This window comes from Polypterus senegalus, chromosome 3, assembly GCF_016835505.1.
Source record: "Polypterus senegalus isolate Bchr_013 chromosome 3, ASM1683550v1, whole genome shotgun sequence".
In the NCBI taxonomy this organism is placed as follows: domain Eukaryota; kingdom Metazoa; phylum Chordata; class Cladistia; order Polypteriformes; family Polypteridae; genus Polypterus; species Polypterus senegalus.
This window is the reverse complement of record NC_053156.1, coordinates 119,967,816-119,995,016: the sequence shown is the minus strand read 5'-3', so window position 1 is coordinate 119,995,016 and position 27,201 is coordinate 119,967,816. Positions and strand designations below refer to the sequence as shown.

Below are 27,201 nucleotides of genomic sequence, written 5' to 3'. Positions count from 1 at the left end.
GCCTGAAGGTGGAATGTTAACAAAAAATTGAGGGCATAAATTACATAAATGTCTTAAGTTTAATTTCATTCAAATTCCATCTGGTTATCAAAGGTCACTTAAAAGATGATCTGACTAAAGTATTTTACATATATAAAAATAGCTAATTTGAAATGAAGGGATAAGATTTATTAAGCTTTGGCATATACAATACCAGTGAGGTAGTAAGGAAAGATTAATAAAAAAAAGGATATTCACAAAAAGGGCTTAGGTGCAAAAACTGATGAAGTAAAATAGACTGAATATATGTACATGCCATTTCTAAATGTCTGTGTAGTTAGATATATCATATGTCAGTAAAACGCCTTTACAGATTTGTTTTTAGCATAATTTTGTAGTGAAATATAACAAACATAAATAAATTATAGATCATTAGATGCCATAATCCACATTAGAAATGTAATTATTGAAATGAAATGCGTTGAGGGGTCTGGTTTGGTGGGCTCAGGATTAGGTCACTGCTTTTTGCAGATGATGTTGTCCTGTTTGCTTCATCAGGCCATGATCAGGCCGAGAGTGAAGTGCCTGGGATGGGAATCAGCACCTCCAAATCAGAGACCATGTTCCTCAGCCGGAAAAGGGTGGAGTGCCCTCTCAGGGTTGGGAGCAAGATCCTGCCCCAAGTGGAGGAGTTCAAATATCTCGGGGTCTTGTTCACGAGTGAGGGAGGAATGGAGTGGGAGATTGACAGGCAGATCAGTGCGGCGTCTACAGTGATGCAGGCTCTGCATCGGTCTGTCGTGGTGAAAAAGGAGCTGATCCGAAAGGAAAAGCTTTCATTTTACAGGTCGATCTACGTTCCTACCGTCACATATGATCATGAGGTATGGGTAGTGACCGAAAGAATGAGACTGCGAATAGAAGCAGCTGAAATGAGTTTCCTGCGCAGGGTGTTTTGGCTTTCCCTTAAAGATAGGATGAGAAGCTCGGTCATCCAGGAGGAACTCAGAGTAGAGCCACTGTTCCTCCTCGTCTACAGGAGTCAGATGAGGTGGCTTGGGCATCTGATCAGATACCTCCTGGAGGCCTACCCGGTGAGGTGTTCTGGGCATGTCTAACTGGGAGGAGGCCCCGGGGAAGACCCAGGACATGCTGGAGGGACTATGTCTCTCGGCTGGCCTGGGAACGCCTTGAGATTCCCCCGGAAGAGCTAGTAGAAGTGGCCAAGGAGAGGGAAGTCTTGGTATCTCTGCTCAAGCTGCTTCCCCTGCGACCTGATCTCGGATAAGCAGAAGAGGATGGATGGATGGATGGTCCCAAAAATCCTTGATGTATTTAAGAGTTTATCTTAAATGTGACTATCTTTGTCTATTCATACTGAATATGGTTAATGAGGTAAAGGAAGAGCAAATTTAATTTGATCTTTTTAAAAACATATTGTTTTCATTTTGAAAATTAATTACTAATCGGTTGCGTTAAAGTAATCAGAAAACCAATCAAACTTAACAAATATATTAGTTAAGAGCTCAAAAAAGACTGAACATAAAGAATAATTTGTAAGGTTTTTAGAGTACAGTCAAACTAACCATTCAGAAGAGAAAAAAAACAGAATGTGACATCTGCAGATGGATTAGGACATATGTATCACTTAAGAATATCATTGCCCTTAAAAACAAAGATAGGTGCAGCTCTTTGCATTGACCGAGTGAATCACAAAACATGCAGTAACAATGAGAAAAGGTTTATAGTTAATTTTAGTTTTATACCACATGAGTAGACAAAACAAAATACTTGACTGATTACTAATTCCATAAAGGGCTGAATTCTACTTACAAGTAAATACAGGCCATTCAAGCTACTCTCTAATGATTTACTCCTGCTTTAGTGCACTAGATTAACACTGTAATTCATTTTGGGGATGATTAAGTTACGTGTGTTAATTTATGTTAATCTTTGTTGACTAAATAATTCAAAATGTTCTATCATTTAATTGTTACTATCACAAAAGTAAAAAAAATGTTCAGTAGACACATAATGTGCACATTAGTCACCTAGAATTTTACCAGCAACAGATATACAAATAGAAAGAGCTGGTAAAAATAAGACAACCACACACAATGCTGATACACTAAACAAGGAAAAACAGAACGACAAGTCCTCAAAGAGGGTCAGAATAGTATGGTTCCAGGCCTTCATTCATAGGTGGAAAATGGGCATCATGACCTGCAAGTACACATGGCCATCCCCAGCATTACATAATCAGCACTCTGAGATTTCAAGACCTCACAGCTATCTTGGATCCCTGCAATGGCCAGCCAAACAGGACAATATGAAAAAAAGCACACAAACTGTAAATGCCCATAACTAGCAGTTAAACCTCACAATTACCTTATAGATTACTGTATGTTCCCTGTATTTGTTACACCTGTTGAAATAAAGATCAAATGTCCATATAATTGCTTACGCTAAATGTAGAGCACTTTCAAGAAAAGTGTTACTGCTTTCTCAAAGAATATATTATAAACTGTATACTTTACAAGAGATAAACAGAAAACAGACTGACAGTCTGAAAGTCATTTGTTACAGTTTAAGGCTTAGGCAAAGGTAAATCACCCTTGTCATTCTCATTTTTCAAAGGACGAATTCCTGGCTTGTGATACATTGCTATCTGTTTTGCCTTCAGCAATCTCTGAGCCTAACCATTGCAGGCATTTAAAAGAGAATTTAAAAGTAAATGTATTAAAGTGGAAATGATAAAATCCCAGAGGCACTAAGTGAATTATAATACTCATTATTGACTAATGACTGATAAATACAGATGATTATTGCAAACACTTTTATAGACGCCCCATTTCATACTAAGTGGAAATTTTTGTTCCTACCTAGCCAGGCTTATTTGGAAGAATGAATAATTTACTTTGTTTCCTTGGACTTGACTAGTTTGGCTCAACACATTTTTAATGTATTCATTTTTATGAAAATTATATGGGGGCCTAAGGAAATTATAAGGATGTACATGAAATTAGATTTATTAAAAAAAAAATCTGAATTTGCAATGTTAAATGTATTTAAAGTTTGTATTTTATTTTATTATCCAACTATAATTGCATAAATCATGACTGACAGTATGGTGTGTTGTTATATTGGTTGGCATAAGAAAAGGTCACTCAAGCTTTCATAAAGAGAGTTAACTAAGACTCAAACTGGAGAACAATCAAAGTCAGAAACTTGAAATTCTTTATTTTATTTTCTCAATAGAGCGAGTAAGGGTTTTTATTTAGGATTATGAAGTTCAAGTATTCTGACAATCGTAGCCTCTTTATTGTTAATTTTTGATATTATGATTGCCATCATATTCCAAAATTTGGAGAGGGAAAGAGATAAGAATTTAAAAAATGACTGCTTAATTGCTGCACTGAATAGGTGGGCAACTGTGTAAGCTGCCCCACCTCTCATAGTGTCCTCTATAATGTCTGGGACAAAGACACATTTTCCTTAATTTACCCTTCTTCTCCACATTTTAAAATTACAAATCAAACAATTTAGATGTGATTAAAGTGCACATTGCAGACTTTAAATTAAGGGTATTTGCATGCCATGTAGAAATGAATTCCCCCTTTGCTTTTTCCCAAACATTTTTGTGCCTTGAAATGGGGGGACCATATATGAAAAGTGTTATTTCTACATGGTGTGACTGAAATGTATACAAATACCCTTAAATTAAAGTGTACAATGTGCATTTTTAATCACAATGTCTAAATTGTTTGATTTATAATATTAAACTGTGGAGCAGAGGGCTAAATCAAGGAAAAATGTGTCTTTGTCCCTAGACATTACAGAGGGTGCTATATGTGGCATACAAGACCTGTACAGGAAGGGCAAGAGAGGCAGTAGGGTTATTGCTTAGCTTTGTTTATTCTTGAATCTAACAACTTATAAAATCATCCTTCTGTTCTGTTTATTTTCTTATAATGAATGCTTCTGTTTTTCATATTTTGGCCTCCTTGGCATTCTTCCTTGATTCTAGTCTTCACACTATTAAAGGTCATGCTATATTTCTGCAAGAAATATTATATTTATTATGTACAGTATATTGGCTTTCAGAATCACAGTACTATAGCTAAATAATATTTTGGTAAGGTATACACTGCTACATCTTATTCAGATCAGAATATTATTGTTATGTAATTTAAAATGTATGTTCTAGCACAGACAAAGTTCAGTTCAGTTCAGTTTAGAGAATTTCTCCTATAAAGAACACTGCATAATTAAACTTTTTAATGGTCTGCAAGATTTTCAAGATGTTCAAATTAACTGTTTTCTAAATTGGTTTTCTAATCTAGTTTTATTTTTTCATATTAACTCGGGGTACACAATGTTACATGAGATTAGTGTAGAGTTAATAGTATAGAGTTAATAGGCCTTTTTACTTTATCCTTCAAAAAATCTATATATACTGTATATATATTTATATATTTTTTTTTGTTTTTTTTAAGTTTCTCACAACAGTGAACATTTCAATTATTTTTTCTACTTTGTCAACAATATTTTAAGTATTCATCTTAAAAATGAATGGTGTTATTAAAACATAGCTGAAACCTTTCTTGATACTTAGAAATATTGACAATTTCAGCTTTAAAGTTTTTTAATATCTGTTATTCATAAACCCAAACCATGTTCCTTTTCTAAATTGAATTTGTTGTCTATATGTAGTGTTTTGCTTAAGTTGCATAAAATTATTGTTGATTATTTATATTTTCCTCATTATATATCACCTTTATTCTGCACATTTCATTTGTTCTCTAGCTCTGTAACTAACTGCTGTGCTCTCTTAAATATTATGCCATGTAGAACTAAACCTAGAAGTAATTTATAGTCTGTTGTTACAAAATAAATGCACTGTGGAGAACATTGAGCCTTATAGCTATGGCAGGAATAATGTGTCTTTAAAAATGTGAATGAGGATCAATTGACAAGAATGCGCTTCTGCGGAGCTTTGTCATTCTTTCTTGATCTAAAAAGTAGGTCATGATCAAAATAACAACAAAATTTAAATGTAAATTTCCTAAGTTACAGTTAAAAACAATGTGAGAATTGACAATAAATGATATGATGGTAGTGTTCAATGCTAGCACAATAGCTACTTTTTAAATTCATTTAGAGTTGTGACTAATAATTTCTCTTATTCATATGTTGAATTGTTACCTTTTAAATTATTCTGAAGGATGTCAAAAAGAGAGTATTAGAGACATACGGTAAGCTTTGTTTTGAACTTCCAGAAACAGCCATGACAATATGCTTAAACAATACCCAGGAGGAGTTTTGCTGTAAGATGTGGGGGCACAGAACATCATCCAGCGCCTTGTCTCCTTCAGAGCAAACCAGTCATTGTCAGTTGAGGAAGCGCTTGTGAGATATGAGTAACTCATCTATAGCAAGTGGATTAAATTTAAAAGGGAAACAAAACAAAGCCAAAAAAAAAACAAAACACATCACATGTAGGCACATAAGACAGCTTTTTAGATTTGAGTTTCTTCATATCCATACCAAGTCTGGTTGAATTTGATTTTTTAAAAAGTAACAAAAAGCTAGGCATGAAAGGATTATCATAAATTTTGCATAATAAGTACATTTTGCAAATACAAAGCTTACAGCTATGCAAGTATGACTAAATATAACCTAGAACCACAAATTATCCATTCCTCCTCTGTTTAGACCCAAACACAGCATGTGAAGTGCAAGGTTTTATAACTTGATCTAAATGTATATATGAAAGGATCAACCTAAAACAGTAGTCAGATTTCAGAATAAATGCACCATGTGTTTGTTTTTTTAAAGTCATTCTCTTTTTGTCCATCAATGCATTTTAGACACCATATATTCTGGTTCAGGCTGTGGTTGCTGTCTTCTTTATAATTATTTCACATGCATCATGGACATGTGTTCAGCCCTCTGGCTGGCTAATGCACTCACAAATGATTAGCATGTGAATGATCCTGCATGCTCAGAATTTTTTTGGCGTGCAATGCATACATCTCAATTTTGGAATCTAATATTTCTTCTGCATAATTATAATTACAAAAAATGTTATCTGTGTATTATTTACATAATAATTTACTGTTAAAAATCTTTATTCACTTATTATTTGAAGCTTTTTTTCTAAGTGTACATTTTTCACATGTGTATTTTTTTATTATGCCTGCTTCAGAGTGATATGGGGGCACAGAGATTAGCTCTGCTGTTCATAGCTTGGCCAAAACTAGTCTGGTCACAATTTATTTGGGGTTTTGCCCTCCTTCTAAATGGCATGCAATTTAATGTGGATTAACTGGCAGCGTTGAAATGGTCCAACCTGGTTTAGTGTGGGTATGTGAGAGAGTGAGTGAAATCTGCTGTGGATTACCCCCCTTAGTTAGGGCAGGTCTTATTTATATATTGTACACAGTGGTTCCAAACTCAGGAACTCTGAAACTTTAATGAAATGGCTTAATTAAATTACCGTATATGCTCACGTATTAGTCGGGTCTTGAAATCCGAAAAATCGATCATAAAATCAGACCCAAACTTATACACCCGTTCAAAAAAGCGCCACATTTTTTTTTTTTACAACTTCTTGCCTCAGATCTCACATCAGTTTCTCAGACGCCTCGAATTTTGTTGCAGCAGCGCAGTTACCAATTCCTTTTGCTACTTGAATGATGTTTAACTTAAAACCAGCTTCATATTTTCTTCTGATCGAACGCTGTATCGTAGATAAGGGATGCTCTTACAATAAAGGTGTATGAAGGTGTGAGATACAAAAAACACAAATCAGTGCAAACATTGCTTCGGAATGGTTTGGGTATTCGGGCACAATAGAGAGAGAGAGAGAGATGAGGAGCATGCGCTGATACAGCACATTGCCACACCCACAGAAAAAAAGGCTGTGTGCTCCATGGTTACTCTCTCAGGTGGGCGTTAGCATATCATAATCTCTTGGACCAATGCCTTGAGTTTTCCGCATTCGACTTATACAATCAGCATTATAAAATGCCAGAAATTATACTGTAAAATCAAGTCCCAATTTATCCACAAGTATATACGGTAATTAAGTTAGATAGATTTAGATAGATTGATTCTTTTAAGTTGAATTTAATTTTAACTCAAAATGCAGTATGATCAGGAAAATTTGCAAGTACATGTTACAGTTCCAAACAAAAAATTAATTTTGTATCTTTTTTCATGACTAAATGTGGTTTAGCTTTCCTAATTTCAATTATAAAGTGTAAATTGTTGTTTTACACTGCAGTCTTCTGGGGCCTTATCCATAACGCCGTGCGTAGAATTCACACTAAAACCTGGTGTACAGACAAAAGCTGAAATGTGCGTATGCACAAAACAATCCAGATGCACAAATCTGTGTGAACTTCTACATTCTTCCGCTCCATAAATCCCGGTCATCGTTAAGAGTAATGTTCGTGCACACGCCTGTCACTCCACCCCAACTAGTCCCAGAATAATATCTCTTTGAATATGCAAATCAGCATAAATTGCACCTTATGTTTTGCATTCTGTAAAAAGACAATGGCAAAAGCACGGGGAAAAAGAATAAGTTCAGCGAATACCAAGTAGAGGCAAGGAAAAACATACTATTTGTTGGTTTAAGCAGTGATATAAACAACAAAAGGAAGTTGATCGAGTGACAGATTGGTAGAGAAACTCAAAAGTTCATGTTCAGAAAGTCACACAGTGCCCGAAATAAATCCGAAGTGGTCAGATATCAAAGTCACCATGAAAAGGCGAGTCGTAGCTCACCATCTGACTGTCAATATGGAAGTGTATTAGGGTAAAGAGAAAAGAAAAAAAACTGGGACACATTGTGAAAAAAGGTCAAAATCTCCACTTTAATCACATTGTTTATTTTGTCATTAAAGTAGAACGTCATAAACTTCATCTTAAAATCATTTAATTTAATAGTTTATCAAATACCATCGTGACTAAAGTAGCATGTTAAATGCTTTGCATTCTATGTACTCTTACATGTGTGAATCAGTATGTGCTTCTTAAACAGGCTTTCTCTTATGCTGACAGGACACAGAATACATTACATTCATGATGTTACACCTCTCTGAACAATTTAAATACTAAGACGTATACTTGATATCATTTTAATGATGATAGAAATTAAAGTATGCATAAAACAATGAGACACGTTGGTGCAGTGGTAGCGACGAGCTGACACCCCTTCCAGAGATTGTTCCTGTCTCCCGCAAGATGCTTGCTGCCCCATGCACGACCCTCAATAAAATAATTTATTGCAGCAGTACAGTCTCTTTCAAATGTGCTAACCCCCGATTCCTGTCTTTCCTTTTCTTTCTTCAAATAACCAATCGCCAAACAATCAGTTTTTTAATAAATGTCAAGCCATCTGTAAGCTTAGAACACAGCTTAGGCAACTGCGAGGGCATGGGTGTTTGGCCTACTACCAGGGGTTGGAGTTGTTGTTGCTCCCGCTGAGCAAACAGGTAGCGGGAGTGACTAGGGAAAGGCGACTGGCCGCGGAAGGCCGGAAAGGCAGCGGGAGTCGGGAAGCTTGGTCAGGGAATGTCCAATGTGAGCGTCCTGGCCATTGGATTGAACCAAGTCTCGAGGCTGAGATGAGTGCCAGACCGAAGCCAGGGATCGGGAGGTCTCCAGTCTCGTATGTGTGAATGGAAAAGGGCAGCTGCAGAGACAGCGTCTCGCCTGCTGCAAAGCCTAGTCGGGAGAAGCAGGTGAGACGCCAGCATAGCAGAAGCACCGAGCTTGTTGTTTTTAAAGACTGCTTCCACATGGAACGTTTTAACCTCATTTTAAAGGATTGTTATTTTTGTAGTATTTTTTAACCTCCACGATTTCTTTTAATGGATTATTTATTTTTTTAATGAACTTGGAATCACTGCAGTTTATTGGACACTTTGTTGATTTGGTTTTTAATAAAAGCACTTTTGCACATCTTTACCATCCCCTTGCTCCATTGTTATTGCCTCAACTGTCTAGCTCATCGGTGACATTACCAACGGTGTTGGGTTCAAGGGCTTCCAAACAGTGATGGGAGCATGGAGCCGAACCTGCATCGTCACAGGGGGTCTGCTGGAACCAATCCCAGCCAATACAGGGTGCAAGGCAGGAAACAAACCCCAGGCAGGGCGCCAGCCCACCTCAGGGCACACATTAGGGACAATTTAGGATCGCCAATTCACCTAACCTGCATATCTTGGACCGTGGGAGGAAACCCACACAGACTTGGGGAGAACATGCAAACTCCATGCAGGGAGGACCCAGGAAGCGAACCCAGGTCTCCTAACTGCGAGGCAGCAGCACTACCACTGCGCCACCATACCACCCCAAGCTGGAGATGCAGAGAGCTATAGCTTTCTTTTATATAAGCAGTACTTTTATTGAAATCTATACTATTTTTCTCCACTGCTTGGTAGATTAGTACAGAAATAAGTATGTGCACTGTTCAGTTCCTTCTGCTTTTGAGAATTTCATGAGTCATCAGCACATAACACATTTCTCCACTGCTTAGTAGTCCCCCTGTGGAAATCGATCTATCTATCTATCTATCTATCTATCTATCTATCTATCTATCTATCTATCTATCTATCTATCTATCTATATGTCTGTCTGTCTGTCTGTCTGTCTGTCTGTCTGTCCCACTAAACTTACATTTCAAGCTGTAATTTGTAATTAAACTGCAGAAGATGTTTGCCTTTTTAGCCCCCATAACTAAATAGGAAGTTCATGTGGGACCATTTGTCCGTTAAAATAGTATTAAAACAGTTGCATTTATTGATGATGTCCTTCCCCTAGAGTGCTGAACTCACACAGTAGCAAATTAAGATGTCTTTGTCACTGACATTTCGGCCAAATATGCACAAACAACCACATATTTAAGTCAGAATCTCAGATTTATTGTCTCTGATTCATAATGAAAATATAAGTAACATGCCTCATCCCACATCTTTATGCACAGCAAAATGAAATATTGGGAAGCACACTTATAAAGTTTATATATTCAAAGAAAAATAATGGGTTTTTTTTTAGTTTAAGGTATCAATTCCAAATCCTGTCCAAAGAAGATTATTGGTTAACATCAGTGAAATGCACACTACTTTGGTGAAAGAGGGATATTCAATTGGCAGCCTGCAACCTTCTTCCAGTATTGTCTTAGAAGGAACAGCAATGATTGCAATGGACCAATTGTGATAGTAACAACAACAGCATCATTATTGCTTTTAACCTGAATTTTTAAATTAGGAAATTCACCATATTTGCAGTTCTTGAAAGGATATCCACAAGTTAAGCAAGTGAAAATGCAGGAAGTGTCGAAGCAAATAACTGAATTACATCAACACTTTATTTTGAACATCATTTCATAACATTGTAAAAGAGGCAGCATACCCATACACCACTGATCAATGGTGAAGCAGTAGAGCATACTGTACGCAGGCTATTCTGGGAGGGGAGTGATGGCTGTTGCTAAATCTTGAAACCAATTTTTAAAAGATTATGATAATGCATATGCCAAACTTCATATTAAGTAATGAATATCAAAATTAGTTAACTTCAGCTCTTTCCTTTTTTCTTTCTGTACTGCCTCCCTGCCAGTCTAGACATTGCCCTAAATCACCAAACTCCAAGCTTACTGACAGGGAGCAGCCCTTATAGCCCAACGTGGAATTACTTCTGGTACAATTACTAGAATTACTTTTTGGTCAGGATCACCCGTCAGATTATCAGAGTCATCTCCCTAGAACTCCCCTTTTGTGTCCCGTCACCACTAAGGTACAATTTAAGCTTAAAGAGAAAAGTATCTTTGGTGGTTTTCATGTTACTTGCTTCCCATAATTTGCAACCACATAATGGTAAAATCTCCTAACCGTGCTCATTCTCTTGACCTATTGTGCAAATAGTTATGACATCTAGGTGACCTTTTTAACATACAGGTTATTACTAATGCTGGTGACTGTTTACTCATTCTGGCACTTGCAGAGGGCTTTGCAGTTACCTTTGCCTATTGTGTGCTTGCATTATAGCTACTACCTGTCTTGCAAATTGTTACAATGGATATAGCTTAAGAATTTAATGGTTTCACATTTTCCTTCAGTTCAGTTCCCAAACTGAAGCCAAACTATTGTCAGTGTCTAAAAACTATTTTTTCGATCAAAGTTTAAATTACATTGTGCATCAGTGGAAGTAAAAATCCCTTACTGTATTATGAAGAACCTAAAACATGTTTATATTTATATATATATATATATATATATATATATATATATATGTTTATATATCCTGTTCACATGTTCTAATCGTAAAACTGAACAAATAATGAAATAATTACTTATAAAATCAGAAACCACTAAAACATACATTTATTAATGTTATTAAAGATGCTTTAAGAAATAAACATTTGTTCAATTGGTGAGATTTTGTACAATATTAGATTTAAGTCTCATTGAAATCACTGTACAATATAATTAGAAATCCAATCATGACAATCTTTGCAGACATTTCCTTGTACCAATATCTTATATAAAGAAAAGGTCATTATTCACAGGCAATGGCAGCAAAGCTGGAGCTACTTCCTTAAACTGAATCACTTCTAAAGTGGAGTTTTTTTTTCTTTTTTGCTTTTATAAACTTTCCAATTCTAATGCATAATCCAAAACCTTAGGCTATTAATATGTACAAGGACCTCAATTAATTTGGTAACTTTTTCTCTATATTTCTCTAGCCATGCAGCTAATTAAACAAAGATTTCATCAAATCTTTGTGCATGTTTTCTATGTGTATTGCTTGCATTTTTGTAGCAGCAATGCTTTATTGTCATAAAGGATTTCTGATCAATTAAGATCCACAAATTAATTTCAATAGACTGCTGGAAAAAATAAGTATTACATTTTTTTTCCAATTTTAATTTCTATTGACATTCATAACTCAGCAACTCTGAACTGAGGCAGCAAGATGGAAAATAGACAGATGGTTAAAATTCATAACCAAATCAGCTGTAATTGTCCTATATAGTGACTTTCACCATCTGTGTTTCCAGATGAAACATTTTAATTTGATAATTTACAGAGAACATTAAAAGTTGAGGAAAATTTACAAGCTTTTGATTCTTGCAAAACTGGCAGAACACTCCTTTGGCATAAGGATAATAACCTGGCTATTGGACAAGGCCATCTGAATCCCTATAATGCAGGTGCAAAATGTGAATTGGCGGCATCATGCAGCTGTGTTGAATGTTAGAATGAAGAAAGTGATGAGAGCACTTATAAAGAATTCATTTAAACTGAGTGTGTGACAAACTGACCTTCCTGTTGAACTTTTCAGTTTAAAGAACCAAACTGAAAATTGTTAAATTAAGCCTGGCAATTAATATTAGGCTTGATGACCTTATCAATTATCTAAGGCTGGCAATTCCCAACAATTCTACGACAAAAACAGTTTTTATACTGGTCAGCAATTGTTTAACTTAATCCCTTTCAGAAATTGGTGTCTTTGAAATTGGCGTATGAAAGTGGAAAGTAAGAAAGCAGCATACCAATGGCATATAAAAGTAAAGGTATGTAATGTGCAGTATATGTGACTGAGTGTAAAAACAGGGAGGCTAGAAGAGAATATTTTGGAAAAAAATATCCAAACGACTTAATAACTTTATGGAACCTGTTCAGATTTTAAAGGAAAAGCTACAAATAAGTTTTTGGAACCTGAATTTCTTTCTTGAAAATTATTGAACATGCATTCCTTCAATGATGTAATGTGCACAAATTTGGAAGCTATCTCACCTTTCAACTTTACTTCTTGTATATAATTCTTGTGGTTTAGTGGCTAGCATCCTAAACAGTAGGTCCTGAGGTTTATTGGTTGATTATTAATTTCTAACCAGTGGCCAACATTTATGTGTGATACAGATCTGTCTTTTTTGCAAAAATAAGAATGAAATACTAGCACATGGAATCAAATTTTTTCAGTTTGGATTTAGACTCCCTTTGCATGTGGCAATAAATCCAGTGCAGACATGTGCAACTTGAATGTGACCTGCACTTGATCATTTGAATCAAAATTGACAGGATATTTATAGTCTCCAACTAATTTTACTTCACTGCTTATTTGAACTTCATCATATCTCTGCATTGAAACTCAAGATGGATGACAGTACCAGCTCATTATGCCAATGGATAGAAAGCAAGGTGGCAGATTTATTAAGAGTTTTAAGGCAACTGTCCCAAGCTAATACTGCCTAATTGCTACATGTTTTCTGACATAAATAGCTCTTCTCAAACAAGTATTTTTCTGAGAGAGTCTTGTAGATAGATATCAACATAAGTAATAGAATGCTCCCTTGGAAATTCTGAGATTGTGAACTCGCTGCTTGGACTATGTGTTGCCCATTGATTGACTATTGTCTTAACCAGGGTTGACTCCTGCCTTGCACTAATTGCTCCAGTTTGCTGTATAAGCAAATATGCAAAATACTAAATACTTTACCAGATACCAACATCAACAGACTAATCAATTGATTTTTAGAAGACCCTTAAGTATAATTTTATTTACGAGGAAACATCTGAAAGTCATGAATAATCCTAAACATAATATAAATCCACCAGTAATTTATGGAATATTGAGCCAATGAAACATCACTTTAAAAGCATTTCATATGACTCTATCCTTCTAGAGCATGTGAGAATGAAGCACAAGGCATCTCAGCCAAAACTTAAACCAGAGCCCAAAAGAGAAAAGTGGCAATGCTACTGGCACTGTCACCATCTTGTTTAAAACTACTGATTTTTAGCCTGTACTGAGAATTACATTTTTTGTTATAATGTTTGCTTTCAAAACAGCATAAAATGTTACAAAGTGGTGTATTTTGGATGATTACAAAACCAAGTGTTTCCAAGCACATACCTGTTACTTATACTGTGGAAAAAAATGAAATAAAGGAAGAGCAGTACACAATTTGTAAGACTATAAAAATGCAGAGTTCCACACTGCCTCTATAATTAGCTTCTTATTCGGGGAAGCTTAGAGACTGCACAAGTTCTCATTCTAGCCTGTCATCACTCCAATGTCTCTATAATATTTCCTTAAAGATCCCGAGAGCAAATATATACTGCATCCATTCCTGAGATATGTTTGTTGAGTTATAGGGTTACTGGGAACCACAGCAGTGCTTGCTAGGGAAGGCTTCAACTTTGGACTAGAAGCCAGTCCATCACAGAGTGCACTCATAAACACACCTACTCTCACCCCTGCATGGCCATTTAAAATAACTCTGAAATGCACAATTTGCACATCTGTTCTCTATTGTACAAATCTAAAATACCCTATGAAAATCCCTTATTACTGTGTCTCCATTCCACCAAAAACTCAGCACTTGAATAAAATTATTACAGCATTTTTATGTGCAGACCTAATATATTTATTTTCTATATTACAATCAATATCTGCACAATATTCAGCTATTGAAAATGCAAACTCAATATAGACAAATAAATGAGCTGAAAATCAAGTGAACATCTTAGCACCTCTGTGGCTATAGCACTCACGATGACATCACTGTACCATCCCATAAATTAAACGGTGAATACTGTTGTTATTGAAGTGCAGTCATTAAAAGAAACTTTTTCTTGTTTCTTGCAGGAAGAGCCATATGTGATGTTTAAGAAGTCTGATAAACCACTGTATGGGAATGATCGGTTTGAAGGCTACTGTATTGACCTGTTAAAGGAGCTGGCCAATATTCTCGGTTTTACATATGAGATTCGGCTTGTGGAGGATGGAAAGTATGGCGCACAAGAAGATTCAAGTGGACAGTGGAATGGCATGGTTAAGGAACTTATGGACCATGTAAGTTGTCAATGTTATGCAAAGTAAAGTTAATACATTATTATATAAAGCCTCACAGTATGAATAAAATACTCTATTTATGTAAACTAAGCTGCTTTAAAGTTAAGAATTAAGAGATCAATTGAATTGTTAGCTATGGCAAAATAGAGATAATTGTCAAGAAATTTAATTTAGGAAACATGTGATATTGAAGCCTAGACACCAGGTGGGAAGACATTATGTGCTTACTTTACAGAAGTGCTAGGCATTACCCATTGGGATGTTCGTTGTGCTGTCCATGGAGGTCTGTGGCTTCATTTATCTTAAATGTTATATTTAATGTTAAAATGAACATTACATGTAACAGATTAGGTAAACATTACTTAAACATTTCTGGACAGCCAAGACAGAATGCAATTTTAATTTCAGGATTCCTGTATGAAAAGACTCTTAACAGACAAAACTGTCCCCAGTTAAGTGCATCATAGTTACTTTATTTTCTCATCTCCCCTAATCAAAGTATCAGATCAGTATTAATAAATTATCTTTGTGGTATTACTTTGCCCTGAAGCTATAATTTATATACAGTTTATATATACTGTATATATATATAGTACTAAGTGTGCCAAATTCTGAGTTTAGTGACATTAAAGTGTCAACAGTGTCATGCTAATAGACCACATTTTGTTACCTTCTGGTCATCATTGGACACATTTTTTCACATTTCGTGTAAATACAGAAAGTTTTCCTCTACCATTAAATGTCAATACACTATAGGGTGAGGCTTCAGCTTGATTCAGTTTGATTAAATGCTGAGACCAAAAGTCTTTTATAAGTGCCATAGTGGGGTGAAGACTACACCTTCTGTATTGGTTGCATTTATTCTTTCGAAGCCGGTGTGCATCTTCTTATTACAATATGGACTCTAAAATGTAGGTTTTGAGTTACAATGTATAATAATATAGAGATTATAAGTTACATTTGGCAGGTGGGGCTAAGCCATTTACAGGTTTATAAGTAAAATCGGGTTAGAATTTAAATGTAGCAATTTAAGAAATGGAATTATACAATAATTTCTTTCTTTTAGTTTTGTACTTGCTTCCGTGTTTTGAATGCATTGTGCAACAGTAAAATGAGTTGAACAACATCATCATTATTGTCATAGTAAATTCTGCCTGCGTCTAATAAATCAACTTGCTTGATGGTATATGACATATTTATAAAATGTTTTAATTTACCAATATTTTAGAGTTGAAGAAGGCAAAAGATTTTAGAAATGTTGCAATGTGATGACCAAATAGCAAATCAATGCTAAAGATAATTGTTCTATCAGTTTTGGAGCAACCCTATCTGAAAATGTTAAATACTTTTATTCCCACATCCACTTTCTTTGTTATGTAGACTGACACATACTGTATGTCCTTCACGCAACTCTTCTTCTACTCACCTGGGGCCTCATGTATAAACGGTGCGTACGCACAGAAATGTTGCGTAAGAACTTTTCCACGTTCAAATCACGATGTATAAAACCTACACTTGGCGTAAAGCCACGCACTTTTCCACGGTACCTCATGTCTTGTCGTACGCAAATTCTCCGCTCGGTTTTGCAAACTGGCGGCACCCAGCGTCAAAGCAATGGTACTGTTCTTGTGTGATTACTCATTATTTTCATGACGTGGCTTTATAAATACACAGAAACTAACCGCATATTATTTATTAGTGTAATGCATCTGATTGTAATTAACTCGTAACAATATAATGGTCCAGGGAACAGCCATAGTATTCCAAATACCATAACTGCTTTAGCGTTGTTACTCTCACTTCTTCTTCTTCTTCTTCTTTCAGCTCCTCCCGTTAGGAGTTGCCACAGCGGATCATCTTTTTCCATATTGCTCTCACTGCACGACTCGGAGTATTTATATCACTGTATCTGAGTGTGAATCACAGCAGCTACAGCTTTAAGGACACGCTGTCTCAGCCACTGCAAAATGTTTTAAAGCCTTTCCTGTACAGACCTCGCGGTTCAGAAACAGTTTAATCCCAAGAACTTTAAATGCACTCAATCAATTGCACCTTGTAGAACGGTTTGTACTTACAATCACCCCACTGTAAACTTGCACTACAGTTATAATATCTCACAACCTGGGCCACTTTATAAAGCGCGTATTTACATATGATGACGATATCATTTTTAAGGTGAAATGCAGCAAAATATGTTTGTTAAATTATACACATAAAACTTTAACTTCATTTAAATAATCTATATTCTTCACTGGGAGTGTCGTGAAGGATAGAATAATTAAACATGTACTACGAAGATATTTCAATGTTCTTTAAACGTTTTGAAGAATCGCTAAGCTTACAGATGGCTTAACTTCTATTACAGAGCTGATTGTGTGGCGATCGGTTACTTGGAGAAAGAAAAGCAAGGACTCTTGGGGCGGCCACGCCAATATATATTGAATATAAAACAGAAAGAGAAAATAACAACACAGCTAAAAAGCAGAGACAAATTTCGACAAAAGGTAAATGCTTGTCATGAGCACGAGGCTCATGAAACACATGTTTAATAACGTGCTTTAGCTCCTATCATCATGAAAATGATATCACGTATACATCTCAGTATTTTAGTTATTCAGAGAGCTGTAATATCACAAATGTAATGGACTCTGTGTCCAGTTGGAGGAAGAGAGCCAGTTTAAGAAGCAAGTAGTGATTCACACACATAGATCACATACGAGTAGAAGATCAAATACAAAACAAAGCATTTAACGTGCTACTTTAATTACGATGTAATTTTGAGAAACTGGTTAATTAAACGATTTTAAGATGAAGTTTATAATGTTCTACTAAATGACAAAATAAACTACGTGATTAAAGTGGAAAATTCGAGATTGAAGTTGACATTTCGTGCTTTTTCCCCACAGTGTGCCTTTTTTCTCTGTACCCTAATAAGCTTTCATATGACACTCAGACAGTGGGCTTACAACTCTTCTTTTCACGGCAACTTTGATATGTGACTTCTTTTTATTTCCGCACTGTGCGATTTTGTGAATGTGAGCTTTCAAGTTTCTCCAACACGCTATGTCACTCGATCAACTTTATTTTGTTGATTATACCACGGTTTATTTGAACAAATAGTATGTTTTTCCTTTGCCTCCACTTGGTATTCGCTGAAATTCTTATATTTTCCCCGTGCTTTTCCCATTGTCTTTTCAGAGAAGGCTGCGCTTAAGGGCGATTTATATTGATTTGCATATTCAAATAGGCATAATTCTGGGAGGATTTGGGGCGTTGCAAAATGCGCGTGCACGAGCGTTAGTTTTCACGCTGATCGGGATTTATGTAACGAAAGAACGTGGAAGTTGGAGTACGCACAGATTCCTGCATCTGGATTTTTCTGTGCGTAAGCACATTTCAGCTTTTGTGCTTACGCCATGTTATAGTGCGAGTTCTACGCACGGCGTTATACATGAGGCCCCTGGCCTGGAGGAGACACATCCTGGCAGTCGCAATGCACTTACAGCTGGTTCTACTGATCCAATCCACATTCAGAACTGACTGCTGGACATCTCCTCTTTATTCATTTACATCTCAGGCTAGAGTATAGAGCAAATGCTTAATACAAGCAAGGGGAGTGGGAAATAAACTTTTATTCAGTCATTATACAGTAGATTTGACGTTCTTAAATATTCATAATCTGCCAAAAAGTGAAGGCAAAATAAAAAGGTGTGACAAATCAATTAATACAGCCTGGAACATCTCAGAAGCTGTCATAGACAATGCTGGCCTGCGCAACCCAAATGTGTGTGGCTTTGAGTTTTTTAAGGTTTCATTGCTGGTCTCATGACATGTGTTCTCTTTCTGCTTCTCCTCCTTCCTGATTCTTCTCTTTAACTCAGTAGAAAATAGATACTTTTACTTTAAGCTGATGATTTTTTAAAGTTTGTCTGGGCCAATGTGAACACGCCTAGTCCCTTTCTGACTATATCAGTACATGTCCACAAAGTGTGTTATGCATGAACATAAACGATGGTTCGAGAATTTTGCTTTTGGGCATGAGGAAAGTTCATAAATTGGGCAGTTTAAAGTTTTTTAACCTTTTTACACTGCCGAGTTTCATCTTTGCTAGTTTAACATTCTCCCTTTTGTCCCTACTTGCATTTCCTCTTTCTGTGTTTACACAGGATACTTTAAAGAACAGTTAAAGAAAGAAATGTGCTCTTACAATTAAAGCATACAGTTTTAAATATCGTAAAATATTGCCTGTAATCCTTGTAACAATGTAAAGCACAGAAATAAAATGTAATAAAATCACCTTCCTCTACATCAGCGGATCTCAAACTGGGGTCCACGGTCCCCTAAGGGACTGTGAAGCAGTTTCGGTGGGACCATGAGAAAAGATTGCATATTTTTACTATTTATATTTTTATAATTATTAACCTTTATCATCCGAGGGGAAGTAAGTGACTCTGCTCCGTCGTTACCTCCACCACCTAAACCCGACCACTAATCTGCTGTTCCGTTATTCGCTGCCACCGCATTGTTTTTCCACCATTATCGCTCAGCAAAAACCAGCCCTTATTATTTTTATTATAATCAAAAATTATCGATTCTTTCGTAGAATCAAAATACTCACGAATAATTTTCATATATTTTAGAAGCAAATAAGAGCTCTAAAGGTGGATACAGATAATCAACAAACAACATATTTTACATTTTTTATGTTTTTAAGTGGTGAAATTGCCCGCTCAACACAAATAAAGTAAAAGTGTTCATAATGAGACAATTCAAAATAAAGTGATTGCTAAGAGGCGGTTTAAAAAATCGACAATGAAGAAAAGAGTCTTGATGATCTGGTCGTTCCATTGATTTTGATTTCAATATAATTTTAAGGTCTTATTGAAGCAGAACAACATCTAATAGTGGATAGAATTAGATAAGATCCAAATTCTTCTTGTGAAATAGTGTTTTGTTGCTAAAAAGAAATAGGAAAAATACTTAAGCTTAGGAACTTCATACTACCCGAACTCTAGGAAAACAATCGCCCGCTGAGAGTAAACACCCGTATTTATTTATTGACATGACTTGAACACAACATATTTCTGAATTTTATTGTGATACGGAACAAAAAATAAAAACTGATTGACAGATAGACAAGGTTAAAATGTCTGTACAAGCAATCTTTTTTTCCAAACCAAACATAGAAGAACTGGTTAAGGCAAAGTAGATGCATCCATCCCATTAAAATTTTAAATTAAATTTAATAACTAAGATGTACATAATATTTTCTGAATAAATAATTGTCAAAAAATGTTTTATTTACAGCAGCCTGTACCTATGCAGTGCCACGCAGTGGGTATGTGGCACACTTGTGCAAAGTATTTGGCACCCCCAATTTTCTTAAAAATAATGTAGATTTTTTAATTTTTATTAAAAGTGTCCACGAGCCATCAAACAATTTTTAAAGGGACCTCTACACAAGAAATTCTAAAGAAGTTTGAGAACCGCTGCTCTACATTAACAAATGCATTTTAGGTAGACCTGACCAAATTAAAGGTTTAGCTCATTGAGATGAGACTTGCCATTATTTTCTTACTGTTTACAGAACTACTACTCATTTAAAGAATGCCTAACCAGTATGAGAAAAACTCTGTGGTAATCAGGGGGTCCTGTTGGTTGAAGACTGATATTTTACTCTGGTATTACAAAATGTACAATTAAATTAATATGGAGAATGTTAACAGTTACAATATTGATATATTTTCGACCTGTAGTTGTAAGCGAACAGAGCATTAGCATTAGCACTCTAGCAACAGTGGCATTAGTTGCTTTCTTCACAGATGAATTCTCTGTCTTCTTGCTCTTCCACGCTGTAATGCCACTCTGCTATTGTACAGCACCTGGCTGCTTCACCCTGCATGCACACCGACGGCTCTTCCTCACACAGCTCAACTGGTTTCAGTGGTAATGCCATCTGTCACACTTTCCTCTTTCACTTTCCCATTTTTACTTTCTGTGAGCCGATCCAAAGCCAAGATCCTATCCAAGGCCTGCCAGCAGTCACGCACCCATGCCAATAGATTTCATCAGCAGAGAGATACCTCTAAAGTATTTATAAATAAGTATGTGCTGTCCAGCCTCTTAAACCCTGTTGCTTGGCCCATATTTTTATGTTGCTGCCCTAGCCAGCTCCAATACGTCAGATATCCTACAGACAGCCCAAAAATCATTTCAGTGTCTTGGCCTCAGAAGTCACAATATTTTAAGTAGATTAATCACATTATACACTGTTAGGCAGACGGCAAACAAAAACCTCACACACATCTTGTGGAAATGCCATATATGCTTTCAGGTGCTATGTATCAAAGACCACAGCAGCTCTTCTCCAACTGTTTCCCTCTGAACACTAACATCCTTTACAGTGGGCAGTGATCTTCCATCCACCCCTCTGCAATCCTAGTGGCTGCTGGGAATTGAATCCTTTCATTAGCACTGCCACAGGTTTATCCCAATAACAGTTTTGTTTATTAAAGAACAGCATGCAGCAACATTACAGTTTAAGAGCCTAATGAGACAGACAGTTTTACATTAACATTTTTATGGGTCACAGGAAGTGCCTTCAAATGGTTGCCAGTTCAAATTTCATTACTGCGAGAAGGGATCCTACTCTGTTGGGCCCTTGAGTAAGGCATTTAACCTGAAAATTACATAGTCTGACCCTGTGCTCTGAACTTTAAAGGTCCTGTGAAAAGACACTTTTCCCTTAGGGAATTATAAGTATGTAAAATCACACTGATACAAATTGGAAAAATAACAAAGCTGTTTTACGTTGTTCTCAGTTGCCACACACACACACACAATGTTCATCATCACTGAGATGATGAGCTATACTTGCAAAACCTAATGACTGTGTAGGGATCCTGTTAATTTATTTGTCTCTGCTCTCTTTTTTAAAACCCTAATGATTTTCACAAAGTTCTCTCCATCTTTGTCTGTGGGCTACTGCCAGTCAAGCATGTATGCCTGCCTAATCTGATGCCATACACTGATCTCATCATGCCAGTAAAACACTTATTGACAGTCATATTTCAGTCCTGCACATAAAGAGCTTACTAAACACTGCTACAATATTTCCTTTGCAAACTCTGTAGTGGGTACCAAGTAATTTATAACTATGTTTTTAATAATTATTTGTTTTAAAGGACCCCCCACCTTTACTTCTCGCATTCCCTCTAACCTTAAAGAAAAGTAATTTTCACTCATTCAAGGCTTCATCTCACAAAAGAATTTATTGATCCATCCATCCATTTTCATACAAACTTAATTAATATAGCTGAGTGCCATAATCATATGAATGACAGTGAATATCATTTTTCCAGATTATATGTGCTAATGGTAACATACTTCTCATTTATTAATTTGATAAGATCACATTTTAACAGTTAACAATTTTAACAAAATAATTGACTATATAATAAGTAATAGTTCATATCAAAATCACCTTCAATACCATCCCAAAAAAACCTGAAGTGCTATGGAATTGGATAACTGAATATGTAGCTGACACTCATACATAGTGAAGAATCTGAAAGATGAACAAAAACAAAGGCAAATTCTCAAGGAGCTTTAGACAGCTCCTGAATGAAAACTTTGTTTTTTTTAACTTTATATATAATAGCACATACTTTTTCCACTCTGTTATGGAGGGTGGATTAGAATTTAGACAACTGAATAAGATAAAGCAACAAGTACAGATTTTTTAGTAGGCAGTATTATCCCATGTGGTCATATTCATAATGCTAATTAGATCAGGAGTAAGTGTGGTTTCAATTTCTGACAGGCAGGAGAAGAGTTTCCAAAGGATAGCCTGAGTCTGTTAGCAGTTTCTAAACACATTACTAACAGACATAGGTACCAGAGAACATTATTCACAAGTAATGTTTTGGCCTCTGCACATTTTAGTTAACCTCAGTCAAGATAAGTGTTTGTAGTATAATTCTTAGTTGAATTACACCATGTATTGCATAGATTGATGAGGAATATATTTTGCTAATAGATGAGCTCTGTTCTTTATCTGAAATTCTGGATGAAGGTTCCTTTTCGAAAATCTGCCTTGTGTCATCTATGGTGAAAATGAGCGGTAAAGTGTTGAAATGCTGCATTGAACTTTATTATTGCATTAGAGTATACCATGATTTATGCATCTTAGAAGCCTTAAGAGTATTTTTTTTACTTTATTGTGAAGATATTTTATTGTTTTATTTATGACATTGCCACACCTCCATTTTGTGCTTCATTTTGGATTGTGATTTCCATCATTTTCTGGATATTTGAACTGTTATGAGACAGTGTTGCCATCAGAGATTAGTGAGCATACTACCACAGTATTATAAAGTTTGGAGAGTTGGTACATTATTTGGTTGCCAGGATCTGAGTTACAAAAGTGTATAGCAGTGGATGCATTCCTCCTAAGATTAGAGTTATAATAGTTATGTTTTGAAATATTACCAAGGTTTGAAAAGGTGAATATAATAATTATATTTTTTTCTATGGCAATGATTGATATGTTGCAGTGTTAAAGTTAAAAATAGTATAGAAATAAAGAGTATGTCTGAAGGAATAAGATGCTCACACACATGAAGGAAAACACTACCTCCTTGCAAAAAAGTAGATTGCCCTTTCACAATGAGACATGTACTTTGCTTTTTTCTTCTCTGTTCTGAGTCGTGATTTCATCTTACAGTGAATGGTTTGGTATAATCATCAGAAAAAGCAGATTTTTAAAAGAAGTCATCAGCTTTTTCTGGAAAATCATTTTTTTAAATGACTGTAAGTGATTAACAATAGAAGGAAATAAGGCTTAAGCGCAGTTCCTCATTTTAGTTTTTATAGAGTTGTATTCCTCTAATCACCAAAGGATGGGGAAGGCACATTTTACTGCTTAAAAACAAATTATTATTCTTTAAAAGAACTGAATTCCGAGTGAAGCAAGTGCCCCTGCTGGATGAAGACATTTAAAGAAAATGAAGCAAATTCAAGATGAACTGCAAGAGCACTGATTTTGAATAATACATTTTAATTTAAATTAATCTCAATCTGAGAAATTCTGTTCAGCTCCTGTACTATTTTTAATAAACTAGATAATGATGAATGGAAATTATTAATATAAACTAACATACCATAAATGGCTTCTGTAAAAAGCCAAATTTCCCCATATCTGAAACCATGCTCTAAAGCAAAATTTTGAAAGTTTATATTATTCACATAGACAGATGCTCCTGGCCTAGAGTATCATAGCTTAATACATGCTTATAAGCAGGATCCTAGCACAAAGTTTCATATTACAATAAAAAGAAGTTCTAACAGTGGTTTTTCTAGCATAAAGAAGTGGCAGGAAATTGAGAAGTTCAATGGCTGCAGAAAAATATTTTACATTGAATGTTAAGATTTTATAGTATTTTGCATTGATTTTATAATCAATTTTGATCAGTTTAAGTTATAGATGAAAGGACATTTTTGTAGAGATCTGTGTGGGACTGATTTTTTAAACCCACGTCTGCCTACTCCTGCAGTACTCCATCCCGTGCGTTCCCACCCGTTGCTCCCACATACACTTGGCTTCATTTGTCCTGTGTATTCCTGCATCCTAACCTAATGGTTTTATCTTGCTCCTGTCTGCAGAAACACATTGCTTCCGTTAAGGAAAAAAGTAATGTATGGTTGATAAGTCTGTTTAAAATGATAAGGAGGTGGCTGAAGGTTTCCCCTCATTGGCCCAGTTGCACTTTTCAGACTTTTTGCGATGAGTCCACTTCATCAGAATATAATACAGGTTTTCCAATTAGACTTAAATAATAATTTCTGAGTACAAGTCCACACATATCTTTCACAGAAAGGAATAAAAAGAGCAGTGTATAAGCAACATGTTTTGTTAAAGCTTTGTAAGTAACCAACTGCTTACTATTGTATATTGAAATAAAGTACAATCTTTGTTAATAATTGCTATTCATTTTACAAAAAAGTTAGAACAGACATGAAAGGTAGGTACACAGGTGCTGTCTAAGTCACACATACAAGTTTTGCTTAAAATATACACCTTTCTAGTCACTGTATTACTGGTAGATTAACAAACACTCCTCACTTTCTCACAGTACTTTTAGCTTATCAATACAAGTACAATATAACCAAGCAAAGCACTGTGAACTTACTGGCATCTCCTCATCTGCTTGCAAGCTCTGTGAGGAGAGAGGGCATTACTAGTAGCTGTCTAGTAAACGTCGCTGCACCCTTTGATTTAGTGTAACTGCATTAAATTGTGATTATTACAGATCTCTTCTTATGCCCGCACCTTTGCGATCATCTTAAATAAAAGATACAGAAACAGAAGCTTTGGGCTGAGAAATGTTGCTTCTTTGTAGATGTGGATAAGAGTTGGTGGTGAACAGTTTGTTGACAAATTCTTTTAAGAAGTCGGAATATCTGATTGTAATTCAGTCATCACATCATGGTTTCAGAAAAGAAGCCATAGTTGTGATTAGCTTTTTGTTGATGCAGTCAATCATCAAATTTCTATGCACTGAATTCAATACTATATCTTTCCTCCACAGACTGTTCAAGTGACCTTGTAAGTTTGCCTTGTTGTCCAGGATGTTTAAAATACTTGAGAGAACAGTGTTAAGAATGTTGCCATTACAGTTTAATCTGGTGTACCCATGCAAAGTAGTAATCGTGTTTGCTCCTCAGTCAGTAACGTTCAGTTATGAAAACTTTTAGGTTTTTCAAACAATAAAGTACTGTTTTCACCTGTTTTAATCGTGCTTGTTTCAAACAAGGTCGCAAAAAGCACCCTTGACACAACATTGTAGCTCTCATTAAAATAATGAATAGTAGCAGGTATGAAAGATGTTTCCTCAGTTTTTGTTCCAAATATCAGTTGTGACAACACACCCAATTACTGTCAGTCTATGGCATGTCATGTACAATATCCTTTCTCAGTTTTTGGCTTTTTCTGCCACATGCCAAAATACAGTCATCAGATGGGGCAGACTCTCTTTAAATTTCAAACTTTCCAATTTTGGCTGCCATGTCAAAGAATTGCTCAAGATGAATGTAGCCCTGTTGTAAAGTACAATATCTTTGCCAACAAAATCTGCTTATTTATCCTGTGCTTTGCTTTTAGCATTAGTTGCTACTTTTGACAAGTTTGGCAAGAATATCACTTTAGCTTGACCTTTCGCTGCTGCACATGTGTGGCATTTTAAACCTGTGGTACTTGACTTGTGACCACTGTAAGTTAGGACATTTCTCGCAGCAAGCAAACGGCACTTGGTTGCAACCGCCATTGATAACAATCAATTATGACTGCCAAATGTTAGACTTCTCTTTACTGAGTTTTTCAATCTTGTACTCTCCTCTTTTAATGCTTTTTCCACTACTGTGAGGCTATATCCGGGCTCTGCAAACTTGAAAAGGCTGCACACAGCCTTGATGCGGCAGACTAGTTCATTTTGCTGAAATTTCATTGCAGCAACTCAAAATCGTACTCGGTAGTTTGTATGGCCCCCACATGATTGTATGCATGCCTGACAATGTCAGGGCATGCTCCTAATGAGATGATGGATGTTGTCCTGGGGGATCTCCTCTCAGATCTGGATCAGGGCATCAGTGAGCTCCTGGACAGCCTAAGGTGCAATCTAGTGACGTTGGATGAATCGAAACATAATGTCTCAGAGGTGTTCTATTGGATTTAGGTCAGGCGAGCATGTGGGCCAGTCAATGGTATCAATTCCTTCATCCTCCAGGAACTGACTGCATACTCTCACCACATGAGGCCGGGCATTGTCATACACCAGGAGGAGCCCAGGACCCACTGCATCAGCATAGGGTCTGACAATGGGTCCAAGGATTTCATCCCGATACCTAATGGCAGTCAAGGTGACATTGTTAGCCTGTAAAGGTCTGTGCATCCCTCCCTGGATATGCCTCCCCAAACCATCATTGACCCACTACCAAACCAGTCATGATGAATGATGTTACAGGCAACATAATGTTCTCCACTGCTTCTCCAGATCCTTTCACGTCTGCCACATGTATTCAGGGTGAACCTGCTCTCATCTGTGAAAAGCACAGCGCCAGTGGTGGACCTGCCAATTCTGGTATTCTATGGCAAATGCCAATTGATCTCCATGGTGCCAGGCAGTGAGCACAGGGCCCACTAGAGAACATTGGGCCCTCAGGCCACCCTCATGAAATCTGTTTCTGATTTTTTGGTCAGAAACATTCCCACCATTGGCCTCCTTTTTGTAGGGCTCTAGCAGTGCTCATCCTGTTCCTCCTTGCCCAAAGGAGCAGATACCAGTCCTGCTG

The 27,201-nt window shown here is 36.2% G+C and overlaps 1 protein-coding gene across 3 annotated transcripts in view; it reads left to right on the top strand.

The window, feature by feature from the left end:
- Nucleotides 1–27,201, top strand: part of grik2 (glutamate receptor, ionotropic, kainate 2) — a 786,146-nt gene that overhangs the window by 460,588 nt on the left and 298,357 nt on the right. For all 3 annotated transcript variants that reach the window (XM_039747858.1, XM_039747859.1, XM_039747861.1), the window contains one exon: nucleotides 14,647–14,853. In XM_039747858.1, coding sequence (XP_039603792.1) covers nucleotides 14,647–14,853 — 207 coding nt within the window. The remainder of the gene's footprint in view (nucleotides 1–14,646; nucleotides 14,854–27,201) is intronic.